Source organism: Callorhinus ursinus, unplaced genomic scaffold (genome assembly GCF_003265705.2).
Source record: "Callorhinus ursinus isolate GAN/ISIS: 27379988/994484 unplaced genomic scaffold, GSC_fseal_2.0 scaffold6, whole genome shotgun sequence".
NCBI classification, from domain to species: domain Eukaryota; kingdom Metazoa; phylum Chordata; class Mammalia; order Carnivora; family Otariidae; genus Callorhinus; species Callorhinus ursinus.
In genome coordinates, this window is record NW_027397068.1 from 48,485,582 (window position 1) to 48,502,410 (window position 16,829).

At 37.6% G+C, this 16,829-nt stretch overlaps 1 protein-coding gene across 2 annotated transcripts in view; it reads left to right on the forward strand.

Annotated features, from left to right (window-relative positions):
- ENPP1 (ectonucleotide pyrophosphatase/phosphodiesterase 1) overlaps positions 1-16,829 on the forward strand; it is a 73,579-nt gene that overhangs the window by 32,162 nt on the left and 24,588 nt on the right. For both annotated transcript variants that reach the window (XM_025865519.2, XM_073893944.1), the window contains 10 exons: positions 3,477-3,549; positions 4,998-5,114; positions 6,323-6,448; positions 7,322-7,382; positions 9,812-9,909; positions 11,709-11,788; positions 12,911-13,030; positions 14,098-14,207; positions 15,113-15,178; positions 15,474-15,546. In XM_025865519.2, the coding sequence (XP_025721304.1) occupies positions 3,477-3,549; positions 4,998-5,114; positions 6,323-6,448; positions 7,322-7,382; positions 9,812-9,909; positions 11,709-11,788; positions 12,911-13,030; positions 14,098-14,207; positions 15,113-15,178; positions 15,474-15,546 (924 nt within the window). The remainder of the gene's footprint in view (positions 1-3,476; positions 3,550-4,997; positions 5,115-6,322; positions 6,449-7,321; positions 7,383-9,811; positions 9,910-11,708; positions 11,789-12,910; positions 13,031-14,097; positions 14,208-15,112; positions 15,179-15,473; positions 15,547-16,829) is intronic.

Here is a 16,829-nt window from a genome sequence, read left to right on the forward strand (position 1 = left end):
TGTCCCGCTTCTGAGAACTCAATCATAACCTCCATTCTTCCTCCTTCCTTGCTCCCTCCTTTATTCCCACTCCCACAATTGCCTGATCCCCAGTCTTCTCCCTGTTCTCAAACATTTGTATCCACGTGGTCCCAACCCCGTTCAGCCACTGCAGCCACATTTTGACTCTTACCAGCTTTTCTGCTCGGTTTCCCCTGCCCTCCCATCTCCCCACGCCACGTTATCTTTTTGTCCCAAAGCTCCACTCCCAGCTTTGGGATTCCAGGCCACTTGTGTCCATTACAATCCATAATTTCAGGTTCAGCCGAACTCCCAGAGCTTGAAGGTCTTTTCACTCTTCTCTTGTTGACTCAGTCTCCTTTGTCTCCACGGATTTGCAACCATTCTTCACTTGGGCTGTCCTACGCCCCCTCATTACAGAGCCCCGGCTAGACTTCTTCACTCCCAGGAGATACTCTTATTTGCCCAAGAAGATTGAGGGCGTCCACCATCAGCTGCTTCCAGCTTCCTCTGGCTGTATCTCAGTTTTGTTGGTTTTTTGTATCTTTCTCTCAGCCTTCTTCTGATGTGCCTATCTTTGAGGCTAACCTCCTGAGATTGTAGAGATTAAACTGACTTTTTAAGCCAGTTTCTTAAAGTGAACTTATTTCTTGGTTTGTGTGTGTGTGTGTGTGTGTGTGTGTGTGTGTTGTGAAGGCAAACAGTTTTGAAATAAGCAGCCTTGGACAGCTCTATTGCCCGCTTGTGAGAGTACGGACCGCCCTGGTTTTGCATGACTCTGTGGCATGGTCAATTTCAGTTACCACAGTTTAATTAAATAACACCAGTCCCCCAACAATGTGGTTTAAGTTTCAGTTACCAAGATTTATTAACTGTGAGGAGTTGCATAGAATCCAGTCTTTGCTGCTAGCTTTTTCTGTTCACAGATCACTGTGTAAATAACAGATGCATATGGTGGCCAGTGACCAACATGGTTTCTTTTCACGTCTGTCAGTGATTGGTTACCATGCATCTATTGGTCGTTCACAGACAGCAAAGCAAGTGGTTGCGTTGCTTCTTTGTCTGCCAGTGGTAAATGTACATGGCATTTTATACTGATGGATGATCGAAAGAGAGAATTGGCTGATAAAGATGAAAATTCAGCAAAGGAAAGAAAAATGATAATGCCAGAAGTGAGATTCAGTTCACATGTAGATGGGGTTCTGGAAGAAACAGGCAACTGTGGGAATGTTAACACTGCCTCTGTTCAGCAGCCTCTAGCTATGCAGCCAGAGGAACTGAGTGATGGTGAGTTTAGGGACATAGTGAGGAGTGTGGTTGTGATGGAAAGGGTGAGGATGTCCCAGAGGAAGGGACCCTGGCACAAGAATTCATAATAAAGGAACTTGTGGAGATAGTTCACATTATTAAAAGTGCAAAGGTTAAAACATGGAAAACTGATCTAAGCTTGGAAAGGAATGTGGCCAGTTGCCAAGGCATGGAAAAGATATTCATTCTGTATTGTAAGCTCTATGATGAGAAGGAGAAGAAGATAAAGCACTGTTCGAATTGTTCTCGGTAAGTTTATTACAATGAAAACTTTAATTCTCCATGTTTTAAATTACAGTAAACTAAATACAGATTAGTATTACAACTTTTTCATTTCCCTGTATGTTTATATTCAACAGTAAGAGTTTTTAGTGTTTTTGATAGAGACTTACAATTACTTTTCATATGTTTGTGTCCACTTACACCACCATCAAAGGTTTAGGGGAATCTGTTAGTGCTCTCCGCTGGTACCTTGTTCTGTTTGCCACTGTTTACTTGTTTGTTCAAGCTCTTCCTCTGGTGGCTCCCTATTTCAATGGACATACATATACTTAGGTTTTTGATTTCCCAGGAAAAAGGCTTCACCTCGACCCTGTTGTGTTTGAGAACCGCTATACTCTTGCTCTCCCTTCCGTTACTCTCATTTTTTCTGAAATAAGTTAGACCTGCTGATTCAGTTTACTTAACCATTTCCTTTCTCTTTAGTTCTTGTAGTCACTTGATATTAGGCACTTCGAGGACAAAGGTCATGTCTGTTTTATTACTGAATATCCAGTACCTAACCTGGTGACTGGCATATATGGTCAAGACTTGATATGTCTCATCTGAGGGAGAGTTCAGAAAAGCCTGCACCCACCTTCCACCCTATCCCATTCACCCATTGCTCTTGTCTCTATTATCTCTTTAGCTTGGCTTTTGGGAAACACCACTCCACCTGTCCCCACTACATCCATTCCCCTTTGCATATTCTTTGTTCTAGCCAAAGTAAGCTGCTCGTTGTTCATTTGCTGCCTTCCATTTCTTCCTTCAGAACCGTCCTTATGCTGGCCTTCCTCCTAGAAGTGTGCTCTATTATATCATCGATCATATCATATCATCATCTCCCCCTTTCAGAGCCCCGCCCAAAGTCTTTCTCCATGAAGCCTTCTCTGATTTCCTTCTCTTCAACCACTGCAACCTTTCTTCTCCTTTAAACAACTATGGGACTGGAGCTGTCTCCTAGGACTTGGCAAATATGAGCCATTTATGCTGTTATATTTACCTTTTCCCACACAAATAGAAGCTCCCTGAGGCATCTGTTACTCTTTCCTGTGTATAACACAGTCTTTACACATAGGTGGTACTGAATGCATGGTTTGTCGGATTTTCCTGCAAAGTGAGATTCCAGAGAGCTCTCAGGGAAACTCCATGCCACTAAAAATATTGAGGGTTCTCTGGATTTTTTTTTTTTTTCTAATTCTCAAATAAAAATTCTGTGTGGTGCATCTACTTATCTTAAAATGTCAAAGGCCACAAGAGTGGAGAATGAGAAAGTGGCAAAATGTTAGAGCTGGAAAGAATTTTAGTGATCCATGTAGTCCAGCCCTTTAATTGTATAGATGAGTAATCTGATGTCTAGAGCATATAAGTGATCTCCCCCAGGTCACACAACCAGTTTGTGGTAACATTTGGGCGCACAGCACAGTTCCCAGCCCTGTCTGGTGCCTCTCCCCACAAGCTGCCGTGGGGCATGGGGCATGTGAGGATATTGTTTAGGGTTTATGTAGTTAAACTATGTAAAAGAGGCATCTAATAGTCTCATATTACCTTTTATGGATTGACAAATAAGAAATTGAGTCTCTAAATAGATTTTTTTTTCCCTCTCTCCTTCCCTTAATTATTCAAATTTTCTGACTGGATTTATTTGCATTATCTGGGAAATTTCTGGAAGCATTAATCTTTGATGGCATAGATTCGTTTGCTAACACTTAAGTAAGCTTTTTCTTGAAATATAACATACCTACAGAAAAATGCACAAAGCATAGGTATGCAGTTTGAATGTTCACGAAGCACACACATCCATGTGACCTGCACCCACATCAGGAAGGAAAGCAGCACCAGCAACTTTAGAAACATTTGACGAAATAAAAGAGTTTGAAGCTATATAACTTTCTTTTGTCTCCCCCCAGGTATTGTCAGTCTGTGTGTTAACAACAATCCTTGGTTGTATATTTGGGTTGAAACCCAGCTGTGCCAAAGAAGGTAATTACTGCAGTAATTTGTGTGCACACGTGGGTGTGTGTGTGTTGCTATTTAGACTCCTTCAGAATGAGATTGAGAAAGTGTTATGTCCTAATCTGTGGGTCCCCAGTAGTTACTGCAGATTTGATGCTGGTTTGAGCCTTCTTGAAGCTCTTTTATTGAATTAGCCATATAATACTTTATTTATTTGCAAAACTTCATCCTAAAACAACAAAGAGGGGCTAGGACTAAAAAATCAACCAACCAAAGAGAAAACCCCCAAAGCAACAAAAAATAAATTAAGAACAGTGAAACAAACAAGCAAATATGGCCTAAAGATTCTGGTGCTAGGCCCCTGGAGCCCTCTCCCTGACTTTCTCCAGGGACTCCTGAGACATTCTTTTTCCCCAGGGAGTTAGTTGCTGAAGCAGCCCTGGACGGGTTACTAGGTAACCAGGTAGCATCTCTGGGCAATCAGGAACTTATTGTTACGTGCCCTTGGCTTTTAAAATTGTGGGCCTTGGTGGTCAGGAGCTAGGATTATTCCTTTTTTTCTGTTGGATTTGCATTATTTTACAAGTGGATTTTAGTAATCTAATGAAAACCTAGCTTTTTCCAGGTATCTAGTAAACAGTTACAACATAAAATTATTGTTTTTGATAAGAAGTCTTCCTTCCATATTCACCATGTATCCATTTAACAAAAACTTGCTAGTACCAACTAGCATCTTGTGGGGTGCCGGGATGCAGTATGCTGGGCAAAATCCACGTGTGGTCTTTGTCCTTAGGAAGCTGGTAGTCTAGTGTGAGACTGGGATAGTAACCAAATACTCTAGTTCAGATGGAAATAACTGATGGAAGGGAAGGACAAGGTTTTATAAAAGCTTAAAAAAAGTAAATCAGACCTTGACTGGGGAGTTTGGGCACCAGGCTGGATCTGAAGGCCAAATGGGTATTTTAGGTGATGGGGGGAGGGGTACTCCTGCAGAATGTTCGTACACGGACGTTTCTTCTTTTATACACCAAGCCTGGGGGTGAGGTAAGTCGGGCATTCTTTCTCTTTCTCTGAAATATTCAGATAATTACTTTTAAAACCTTATCTCACATTTCAAAATTTTAGAGAACTTTCTGGCTGTGTAAGCCAACCTTTTCTGAGCATAAAACATTCAGCACAAACCCTTCTTCTGACTTTCTTTACTGTGCCATAAGGATTTAAGTCTTAGCAGCCCCGGTTGGGTTTGTCATAAATTTTAAAAGTTCTTTTTTTCAATGGCAAGAGTTAAAATCAAAACTCTGTGCCTTCTCTTTGTGCCACTTTCTACGTGTATTTGTGAAAAGATTCTTGGGTACCTTTATTATGCCATCTGTGCTTCCTAAGGTAGGATTTGAATCTATCTTAGGTATATTAGTTGATGTTTGCTTTGTGCTTCTATGATCCGAAAGCTCTAACTCATTATTCTCTATTTTCAGTGAAAAGTTGCAAAGGTCGCTGCTTTGAGAGAACATTTGGCAACTGCCGCTGTGATGTTGCTTGCGTTGACCTTGGAAACTGCTGTCTGGATTACCAGGAGACATGTATAGAACCAGGTAAATAAAGATATGCAGGGAGGGCACCTGGGTGGCTCAGTTGGTTAAGCAACTGCCTTCAGCTCAGGTCATGGTCCTGGAGTCCCTGGATTGAGTCCCGCGTCGGGCTCCTGCTCAGCGGGGAGCCTGCTTCTCCCTCTGACCCTCCCCCCTCTCATGCTCTTTCTCTCAAATAAATAAATAAAATCTTATAAAAAATATGCAGGGCAAAAGGTGGGGATCAGGGACCAGTTCTACATCCTTTAGGTATGTGATTTATCTAACTCATTTGAGATTTTTAAAAATTTGGCCTTTGTATTTCCTTAGAGAAAAAAATGTCACGAGTTTTGCCTTTGTTCAACACTTTATGGAGAGCCAAACCATGCCTGTTTTTAATGTATGCAGAAAGCCAATATAATCTAATTTGCACTTAAACTAACTTCAAAAAGGCTGCTTGAAATATATGAATATTTTCAGTGTGTGCTCTTTAAAACAAGAGTTCTTAGACATCCACTTCTTTTTCTTTTTTTTATAAAGATTTTTACTTTTATTTTATTGAGAGAGAGAGAGAATGGTAGAGAGAGAGCATGAGAGGGAAGAAGGTCAGAGGGAGAAGCAGACTCCCTGCTGAGCAGGGAGCCCAATGCGGGACTCGATCCCAGGGACTCCAGGATCATGACCTGAGCCGAAGGCAGTCGCTTAACCAACTGAGCCACCCAGGCACCCTCCACTTGTTTTTTCTTGAAGTATAGAGTTGACACAGAATGTTAGATTAGTTTCACGTGTACTTACATGTCTACTTACACTTCAAAATACAACCATCAGAGTATATACATTTTCTCAGTTTGATTTGGATTTCTCTGCATAGGTCATGGATATTTAATATTTAAATGAGAATAAACCAGATTCAGGTGAAATTTTGAGAACCCTGAAAACGGCTGGTGGGAAAAAGCCAAGAAAAATCTATATAAGAATTGTACGATAATAACGTTTGTCCATGTTTTAAAATGATGAAATTCTGTTCTTTTTAGCAACATAATAACACTTATTGCATGCATGTTTTCTGTTAGTTCACATCAACCACTGTGGTGGCCGACCCTGCGAGGAACTCTGAGGAATGAAAGAGTTCCCTGTGTCTCGTGGATCCTGCCCCAGAGGAGAGCCAGTCTGTGTCCACTTCTGATGTGTTGAATTTTGACCATAACGTGTATTTTGTTGTTTGTTTCTAGAACGTATATGGACTTGCAACAAATTCAGGTGTGGGGAGAAAAGGTTGTCCAGAAGCTTGTGCTCCTGCTCAGATGACTGCAGGGACAAGGGTGACTGTTGTGTCAACTTCAGCGCCGTGTGCCAAGGTCAGCTCTTCATGCGTCCACAGCAGCCGGCCATCCTCCTTGGTGGCAGCGGGGTTTTGTAGAGCTGTCATTTTTTACATTAGGGGTCCTATTTATTGACCAACCATGTTGGCTGAAAAGATATTTAAAAAGCATTTTATTAAAGAAAAATCCAAACATGCGAGTCAAGAAAATATGCAGTGAATCTTGTACCCATCCATCGGTTGAGGAATTCCTACGACCTACACACAGCAAATCTTGTTCTGTGTATATAGTTACTCCCTCTCCCGCTACCACCCCTTCATGTTATTTTGACATTAACTACACATTTAATGCTGCCTTGTGGAAAGATGGCTTTTGCAGTCCTGGCTGACTTCTATGTCCCAAATGCCCTCATTGTGAATGAGGACAGTGTCTGCTACATGTTGAAAGAAGAGATGTGGAATTACTGCCCAGGGTTATAGGGTATTATGTGAGCTGATGCTATTGTGATGTCTTGTCCAAGGGTTCTTTGAAATTGATATGAGGGGAACTAAGATATTGAGGATTTAGTACTAGAAGATGTTGTTGGGTGGATAAAAGGAGGCTTGTAAATTTTGGCTGAAAATATCAACCACTCAAGAATGAAAAAGGTACCTTTAAGTTCCCACAAATACAGTGATATGTTTTAGTCTTGCAGTTATACATTTTTTTTCTTCCTGATATCAACTAACTGTTATTATGAGACATAGTAACTTTCTGTATTTGTTGTATTTCCCTAGAATCATGCCCCATATTATCTACATATCTGTTAACATTTTGTTTTTGGAATCTGTCATAATATGTCTCACAGCATCACAGTTATTGTCACTGCTCAGTGTGTTCAACTTGTTTTATTTCTTGAAAATATTTTAGGAGAAAAAAGTTGGGTAGAAGAAACATGTGAGAGCATTAATGAGCCACAGTGTCCAGCAGGGTAAGATGATATTCTGAAATACTAATTTTTTAGAGTACTATTTTTTTTCTCTTTCCACAGAATAAAAATAATAATCAATCATTGGTTCATTAAATGTTATTTTTAGTCAGGCCTTGTGTTGGGCACTGGTGGTGTAGAGTTAATTATGGAATGACCCTTCACTCTGGAAGCTAACAGAAAAAAAGGAAGGTCATGACTATTTAGTCTTTACTGTCCATGATCAGTGGGTGGAAATCTTTTGTCTTTCTTATTAGGAAGGAAGGCCCTTTACTTTCTTTCTTTCTTTTTTTTTAAATTTTATTTTATTATGTTAATCACCATATATTACATCATTAGTTTTTGATATAGTGTTCCATGATTCATTGTTTGCATATAACACCCAGTGCTCCATTCAATACGTGCCCTTTTTAATACCCATCACCAGGCTAACCCATCCCCCACCCCCCTCCCCTCTAGAACCCTCAGTTTGTTTCTCAGAGTCCATAGTCTCTCATGGTTCGTCTCCTGCTCTGATTCCCCCCTTCATTTTCCCTTTCTTACAATCTTCTTCTTCTTTTTTTTTTTTTTGTAGCTTTGAGAGTTAAACCTGTAGCAAATTACTTTATAGCTTTCTTTTTATTTTTTGTATTTTGGTTCACTTATAAATTTTGGGGGATAAGCAATGTATCTGTGAGAGAATATTGCATAATTTTTATTATTCATATTGGTTCTTTTTGTCCATAAAGTATTTTGCACGGTACCTTATGTATACTAGGCCATCAAAAAAATTTGTGTGCAATTCAAAGAGGGGAAATTTTATGAAGATGTTAGATATATTTATCTTTGTTCCACTTGAGATCTACTACCTTGTATAATTTGAATTATTCATCTTCAGAAATACATTTTTACTTTTTTAAAGTCATGATTTTTTTCCAAACTATTAAAAATTTTAAAGCTGTACTTTAGCTTATTTTGTTTGTGTATATAATTTATTTTTGCCTTATAGGATGTGTATTTTTTTTTCCTTTGGATGAGAGAGTACTTTTTTTGTTTAAAACAACAGTAGTAGCGACAAAAAACTAAACCCAAACCAAAAGATTACAATAGAAGAGACTTTTTTCAAAGGGACCTCTCCTGCACCTTGAGCTTTAATTCTAAGGTATATTGGAAAATTTAGATTTAGTGAATTTTGAATCTTTCTTTTCCTTCTACATATTGGTCATTGTTTTTCAGTGGTAATATTGATCCTTTGAGTGGAAATGTAACTATTCCTTTCTTTACAATGAGATCATAATTAGGAACATGTGTTATACTGCAAGTCATGCTAGTATATTTACCTGGTGGCACAATAAACTGTTTATGTTTTATGTTGAATGAATACAAATAATTTTATACAGTAATGGACCACTGAGACCCTATGCAGCTGATTCTAGAATCTTCTAACTGAGCTATGGTACAAACACTAGTTAGTGGAAGTTATATACCAATTTTTTTTTCTTTTGTGTTTGTGTGTGAGAGTAAGCTGAGGAGGAGGTAGAATTGAAAAAAGGCAAGGCAAAATTAAGCATTTGCTCTCAAATTTTAAATTACTGAGTAAACTGCTTTTTACAATTATCCTGTTATGTACAGATCTCCTCTCATCCCCCAGATATCATTAAAAGTTCAGAATTTCTGAACCATGCCTGCTCTGGTTTGGCCATGTAACAGTTGCCCATAGTTATTCTCTTTGACTGAACACATCACTGTGCATGTTTTTTTGCCTCCTTCTTTGGATTTCCACACCACATACATCGTGTGTGTGTGTGTCTGCGCGTACATACACGTGCACCCTCACTGTTCATTCCAAGCTTTGGATCATTTCTTTGTTGTTTATTTAAAAGTAGTGAGTACATCTCAAACTTCTCTACTAAATGGTAATATCTTTCAAATATAGTAAATTTAAAAACTAAATTTTATATATAATTTATGTGATATGAGGTACCATCTAGTAGATTCACATAGAGACAATATCAGAAGATAGTTGTTCAGGAAAAAACTTAGTGGAAACAAAAACATATTTAGAAAATGCTATTTATTAACATTTATTCTCCTGCAAATTGGGAAAATATTATTACATTTTACTAGCATTTGGTCCAGCTTTTGGAATAGCAGGGACTGTGAATGATATTCTCCATACAGTGGCTCAAAATGGTATGAGTGCTTAAGAAATACTATTTGTTGATATATGTATATATCATATATATTTAATGAAAGGTAAAAGCATGTATATAAATGTCAGTGTAAAATCTCCTTTATAAGGATGCTTGCTGAGCTTGTTAGCTTACTTTAGATTACATAACCAACCTCAGTGAGAAATCTTCACTGGACCTGTGCCAAGGAAGGAGAAGAACCTTCATGGATGTTTGTCTTCCTTCTTCTTTAAACATCGTTTTTTCTTTTTCATTATCCAGGTTTGAAACGCCTCCTACCCTCTTATTTTCCTTGGATGGCTTCAGGGCAGAATATTTACACACCTGGAGTGGCCTTCTTCCTGTTATTAGCAAACTAAGTGAGTTACTTCAGAGTTCTCTGTTGGGAGTGTCACCATTTCGGTGAGATAGCCGAGGGAGGCAGGCTTTTTTTTGGGAAAATACCGGCAGAATGTGTTTTACCAAACATCACTACTGCGAAATAGTTGAACCTGATGATAAGGAATTAGTCTCCAGTATTATAATTACTTTGAAGTTGCCTTTTAAATACTTCTAAGATGATACAGTTTATATTTTTTTTTCTTAGAACTTTGGATTCCTTTTGTGGGAAAATCATTGATTTAATATCACATCTTAAAATAGAATTTTCAAAAGGAAAGTATTTCTGATATGATTCTAGTAGTGTGGACATTGAATATTTCCAGTTATCCTATAGTATCGTTCCAATTTCTTTGCCTCATACAAAGGCCTTAATGGAATGATTATTCTATAAGTTATTGATGCCATAGTAGAATGGTCTTAATATTAATGCTGAGGTTTTAAATCACATTAACCCCCAGTTGTGGGTATCACTTGTATCATCATTTTTATTGAGAAAGGAAAAAAATTGTATATGGGTATAAAAATTGTAGAACTTTGCACATTATCAGTGATCAATAGTTAAGTAGTTACAGTGTAATACAAGGCTGAAATAGAAGTAAATACAAGGATTTTAGTGTTCTGGAATTCTAAAATATTATTTACAAGACTTGAGTATATGAGATTAGTTTAAACATTAAAATCATTCTCAGTAAATACATGTGTGCATTTATTTTACTTCTTTTATGAGAAACCTAAAGTATTTTGGGAAAACTTTCTAAAATTTCCATGTTTAATTTCTACCTAGAAGAAAATAATTTTTATACATAATCATTGACATGGAAAAAAAAGTCTTTAGCAAAAAGCAGGCATGGTCAAGGAAGGCTCTGTTCTTCCCAGTTTGGCCCATGGGCTTTGAAGCTTGAATCTGGTCCTTTGTGACCATTAGGAGGAAAGTTTGTTTCCATAGCACCAAATATGCATCCTGAGTTCAGAATTAAGGAGTTGTGGGTACTATATGTGATGTTTAAAAGAAATCAGCACAAAATTAGCCTCAGCCCTAGCTGTGGATAATTGGGGGACATACTCTGTAATTCTGCGCTGTTTGGAAGGTATTGAGATTCATAGATGCTTGCCAATCGGAGGAACGTTTTCAGCAGTGATGTACTGAAATGCTAGATTCATTGGTTTATGTAGTTTTTTTCTCAATAGTAGAGGCAGGAGAAAAGGAGCATGATATCAAGGCTAAATCCGGAGCAGTCTGACTTCTGTGCTTTCTCTGGCATGAAGCCAGACGATGCCTTTTGTCTTTCAAGCCGTGTTGAGTTTGTCCAGAGTTAGCTGGTTCTGGATTTTCACACTGGAACACTGTCCCCCACCCCAGCTACTGCTCCACCCTTGTTTTAATTTTGCAGATTTTGCTACCAATGCAGTTTGTTTGTTTTTTAACTACCTCTTAAAACTTAGGTATGTGACCACTAAGTAATATCAGACAAAGATCTAGTAGGCATCATTATTACACATGGTCCATCTGGAACTTAATGTTATTGATAAGCATGGGATAATTCTTTCATTGGCTTAGTTATCTTGTTTAATATTTTTCTGAGAAAAATTAACTGTTATCTTTGAATTTGAATCTATAGTGTTGCTTTATAATTAACCCTAAAGTTTTATATGGTTATAAATCCCTCCTGGGTTAATTTTTTAATACTATTTAGACTTATTTGCTAGCAAAGCTAGATGAAGTAAACAGATTTTCAATTGCATTTAATAGCAATCTTTAATTTTTTTTCCCTTGTAGAAAACTGTGGAACGCACACCAAAAACATGAGACCAGTGTATCCAACAAAAACTTTTCCCAATCACTACAGCATTGTCACTGTAAGCTCCAAGTTTCAACTTTTATATGTTGTTCACAGAAGTGAGATGTAAATGTTACATTTTTTGAGGGAATAATTAGACATCAGATCAGAAAAGAATAACTTCTTTTCCAGTATATAGTTAAGCAAGGAAACCTAGCCTTTGCTCTGCCGCTAATTAACGGCAGTTTGGGGAAGGTCACTTTACCTTCTGGTCTCAGTTTTTCCATCTTGAAAAGAGGTGACTATAAAGACTCCAACAAATGATTTCTTGGTTTCCTTTCAGTTTTAAGATTTCTCCAATTTTTGTTTCTTGTTTCTTCTTACAGTTTTGTAGCTTGCTGTATTTGTACAAATTTGTCCTACACTCGTGGGTTCTCAACTTGTCTTTCCAATCATCTTGATGTATGAGTTTAAGCAATCCGTTTTGCCTGACTCTAGAGAGGATTATAGGCCTGTTTTTGTTTCAAAGTTTCCCAGTTTAATTGGAGTCCAGAAAAACAAGTCAAATTCATTAGGCATTAGGGTTGACGCCAGAAAATTAATTCTTTAGCTTGTATTAATACGAGCTATTCTCAGACTCAACTAAAACAAAGTTTGTTCTACAGAAATGCTTTACTTAGCAATGCAAAAGGAAAATACAACACTTTTTTAAAAATTGGGGAGGCTGTAGGGGTGCCAGGGTGGCTCAGTTGGTTAAGCATTCGACTCTTGATTTCGGCCCAGGTCATGATCTCAGGGTTGTGAGATCTGGCCCATGTCAGACTCTGTGCTCAGCATGGAGTCTGCCTGTCCCTCTCCCTCTGCTCTTAGCCCTGCTTGCACTCTGTCTCTCTCAAATAAATAAGTACATAAAAATAAAATCTTTAAAAAAATTGGAGGGGCTGCCATTTATGTAGACCCTCATCCATACGATTCCTCACTTATTTTCTCCTGTTACATAATTTAAAACACAAATACTGTATAAGATCTTGAGTGGTTGGTTGTATTTTGGCAATCCCATTGTTTTGTTCTTCTCTCCTTAAACTATGTTAAGTTTCTTGTAGCTTCAGTTACCTGTTTCTCTTCGATGATTTTGTTCTTTGACTTTATTTAACCTTTAAAAACTCACAACTTGCATAAAACCTGTTTTTTGTATTTTTAGGGACTTTATCCAGAATCTCATGGCATAATTGACAATAAAATGTATGATCCCAAAATGAACGCTTTCTTTGCACTTAAAAGTAAGGAGAAATTTAATCCTGAGTGGTACAGAGGAGAACCAGTGAGTTGTTTGTTTGTTTGTTTGTTTTAGCTACTAAAATGGTTTTTTTTTTAATTATTCTCATCTATTTCAATTAGAGTAAAATAACAGATTCCCTGGAGCTTTTAATAACCTACATCATTGATCTTGTCCATGGCCATCCTTTTGTAGATGGAGATGAATGCTGATAATCCTAAATACAGCTTGTATCATTGTGTAATGGGAGTAGTTTTATTTCATAGCTGCGTTGGGGAAATTCTGAATCCTTTTTCTTTTCTGCTTGATTCTACCTTCTTGTACCTAGTAGTTTATAGCAGTGGTCTGGGGGCCATATTTTGATCCACATAAAACTAACTGTTTCTAAAGGAGGTAAACTTTGACTTCATTTGTATATGCTAACTTAGAAGGTTCTTTCTGGCCATGATTTAGATGTGTTCTTTGTATTTTTTAAAAAATTGCCAAAAAAATTCTGTGGGGTCTTTTTGGATAGTCTTGATATCCCTCTAAGAAGGAAAAAGAGCATGATGTTTAATTTGCAGGGTATAAATTCAAATTTTCGTGCTGATATTTAAAATGATGTGACTTTGGGCAAATTATTCTTTCTGTGGCTCAGTTTTCTCAGATTTATACTGTAGATGATATCATTAACTACCTCGGGGTGTGATTCTGAGCATTAGCCAAATTAATAATTGGGATGCTTATGGAGATACTATTTAGAATTGTAATTGGCAGTAAGTACATGTAAGTGTTAGTTACATAACAAAAATGTTAACAAATTACATACATGTATGCTTGGGAATATTTTCTTCTTTCAAGGGGAGCCCATTAAGTAAGACTAGGGCTCAGAAAGTTGCAGAGGTTGCCAACTGATGGTGTCTATATTTTTTAGGTTACTTTAATCTCTGATTATTTCATTTCATTTTGCTGCTGAGTCCTACTAAGTGGTTATTTTATAGTCTCACTGCTGAAGCTCCTTAACCTCAAAAACACTAACACTGGAGAGGAGTGCATTGATGTCGCATGAACACATACTTTCCTAACAGACGCACGGTTGTACATTTCTGACTTGCCTTCATTCTCTTCCCCAGATTTGGCTCACTGCTAAACATCAAGGCCTGAAAAGTGGTACATTTTTTTGGCCAGGATCAGATGTTGAAATTAATGGAATTCTCCCAGACATCTATAAAATGTATAATAGGTATGTATAGGTGCACTTTTTTCAGAACAGCTAATCTGTTTTAAACCTCAAGTTTCTCTTTTTTATCAAGTCCCAAGTTCCGGCATTTCTGTGATGTGTTGGCTGAAAAAGGAGAACAGTCAGAAAAAGAACTCTACCTTTTAGATGGAGGGTAAATAAGTTTTGGGTAGTTGGATGGACAGTAAAAGTAGACAAAGTTTTTTTCTAGAAGTTTTGTAGAAAGCGCTGGTAACATGTTGGAGTTTGCATTCAGATATTTGGGCAGGAATAAAAAGTGAAGTTGAGGGGATTGACTCCAATTTTTATTTAAGAGTCACGAGTGAGTGAGCTGTCCATGAGGTACCCTTTGTAGAATGTATTGACACATGGGTTATTCACCTGCTAGCAATTACTGTTCTCAGATATAGGAATAATATCCTCAAGTAGATATAAAAGCAAATTTTTATTTTTATTTATTTATTTATTTATTTATTATTTTTTAAAGATCTATTTGAGAGAGAGAATGTGTGGGTGGGGGGAGGTGCAAAGGGAGAAGGAGAGAGAGAATCTCAAGCAGACTCCTCACTGAGTGGGGAGCCCCACACAGGGCTTGATCTCACGACCCTGAGATCACGACCTGAGCTAAAATCAAGAGTCATACGATTAACAGGCTGCCCCACCTAAGCGCCCCAAGAAGCAAATTTTTAAACCCAGGTACAGGTTTCATATGTGTAAAGCTTAACCTTTGTTCCTCTGTTGGGGAAACAAATTTGAGTTTTCAAATTAAACTTTTGCACTGTTTTAAACACAATTAATGCATGGGATTATTTTAGTCTTTCAGTGCTATTTTGGGTAAGAAAAACACTGATGTTTTAAACTCGGATAATTGTCACAAATTGTTTCATTTTACTTATTCTTAATTTTAGTTCAATACCATTTGAAGAAAGGATTTTGGCTGTTCTTAAGTGGTTGCAGCTTCCTAAAGATGAAAGGTATGTAAAGGCCTAATTTCTATGGTAAATACTCCTTCGTTTTATAGAAATTACACAATATTTTAAAATGAGCTGCAAGAAACTTTGCAATTGGCTCTGGCCTTTTATATCCAAATGAATTATTTTTATGGAGCATTTTGAAGAACTCCAAACCTGTAAATTATTTCTTAGCAAGTTTAGAAATGTTACCCCAGTGTTGTAGACTTTTTAATCACTATCGATTGTTAAATTATTCTTTCCGTTCTGTTTTACAATGTGTTTATAAAATATTACATTTTGATGCTGTTTGATTTAGACCACACTTTTACACTCTGTATTTAGAAGAACCAGATTCTTCAGGTCATTCGTATGGACCAGTCAGCAGTGAAGTAAGTACCTTTTTATCAGTGATTACTTCTAACTAAACTTTGCTTTGAAGCAGGTTTCTAGACTACTCTCTAAGATTCCAGGATTCTGGAATGAGTCATAAGCACAGTTTTACTAAACCAAAGGATGCCCTTTCATAAAAATAACAGTAGGGAGAATTTTTCTTGTCTATACATTCCACAGTGCTAAATCGAACCGATGATAAATTCTATATTCTCAATTCCAAAGCCTTTATCCACTCCATTTCTCTTTCCACTGACCTAAAAACTAAGGGCTCTTTGGAAATGTTGTAAATGGGTAAGACTCCAGTTTTCTATGTAAATATAGGAGAATTAGTCAGACAGTACAAGAAGCCTCCCATGACCTCTCTACCCTAAGAGATATATCTCTGATCTCTGAGCTCAGACTCACAATAGAGCTTGGGCATCAAAAAATAGGAAATTTTGTCAGAATTGTAGAGAATTTGAAATAACTATGGTTTTATTGAGCGGTTACTAGGAAGCTAGAGATGGGGAAACAGCTCATGGATTAAGGCTGTCAATGTAAGGTCTTATTTGACCTGACACTCTTTCAGGAACTTAGCTCACTCCTGGCTATGTTTGTAATCAGTATAGTGCTTTAAAAGATCAAATACTGCTTTCAGTTTTTGTGTAGCCATATAATTTTTGTATCTTGGAGCAGAGGAAGCATTAGAACAGAAAATGATTTGAGCTTCTTTCTTTGTACCTCTAAGCTGACTTCCCTTATGATGTCTGTTTAATCTGTGACCCTAGATCGGAAAAGAAACAAGAAGTAAGGATCTGTGAATATTGTTGGTCATGATGAAAGGAGAATCAGTATAGCCGGTGTTCCTAATCTCAGAATCTTTGTTATCTTTTTCCCCATGTGACTCCAAGAGATAAAAGACTAGGAATAGCTAGAATTTCACCTCCAGGCTGGATAGTTTGTGAGCCTCAAAGACTCTTTAGCGCAGAGTCTAGACCAGGGCCTATCCTAACATGTCTGTTGTGAGCTCCAGTTTTGAGAGTGCTTCTTGCTCTAGATGCTTGCTTCAGCAACAGCAGAACGAGGGGAGAACATAGGCTCATTTTTCTCACTTGAATTTAAAACACCTGCCTAAACCATCTTCTCCTGGTTTCCCTTACCCTGGGTTTACTCCAGATTTGCCCCTCTTAGAGCATAGGTTCCTCTTAGGTGCCATCTTGTCAGCTAAAAATGAGCAGAGAGAGAGGGACGTTAACTCTCAGCCTGGGTCTGTATTTACTCTCTAGACTCTTTCCATCAA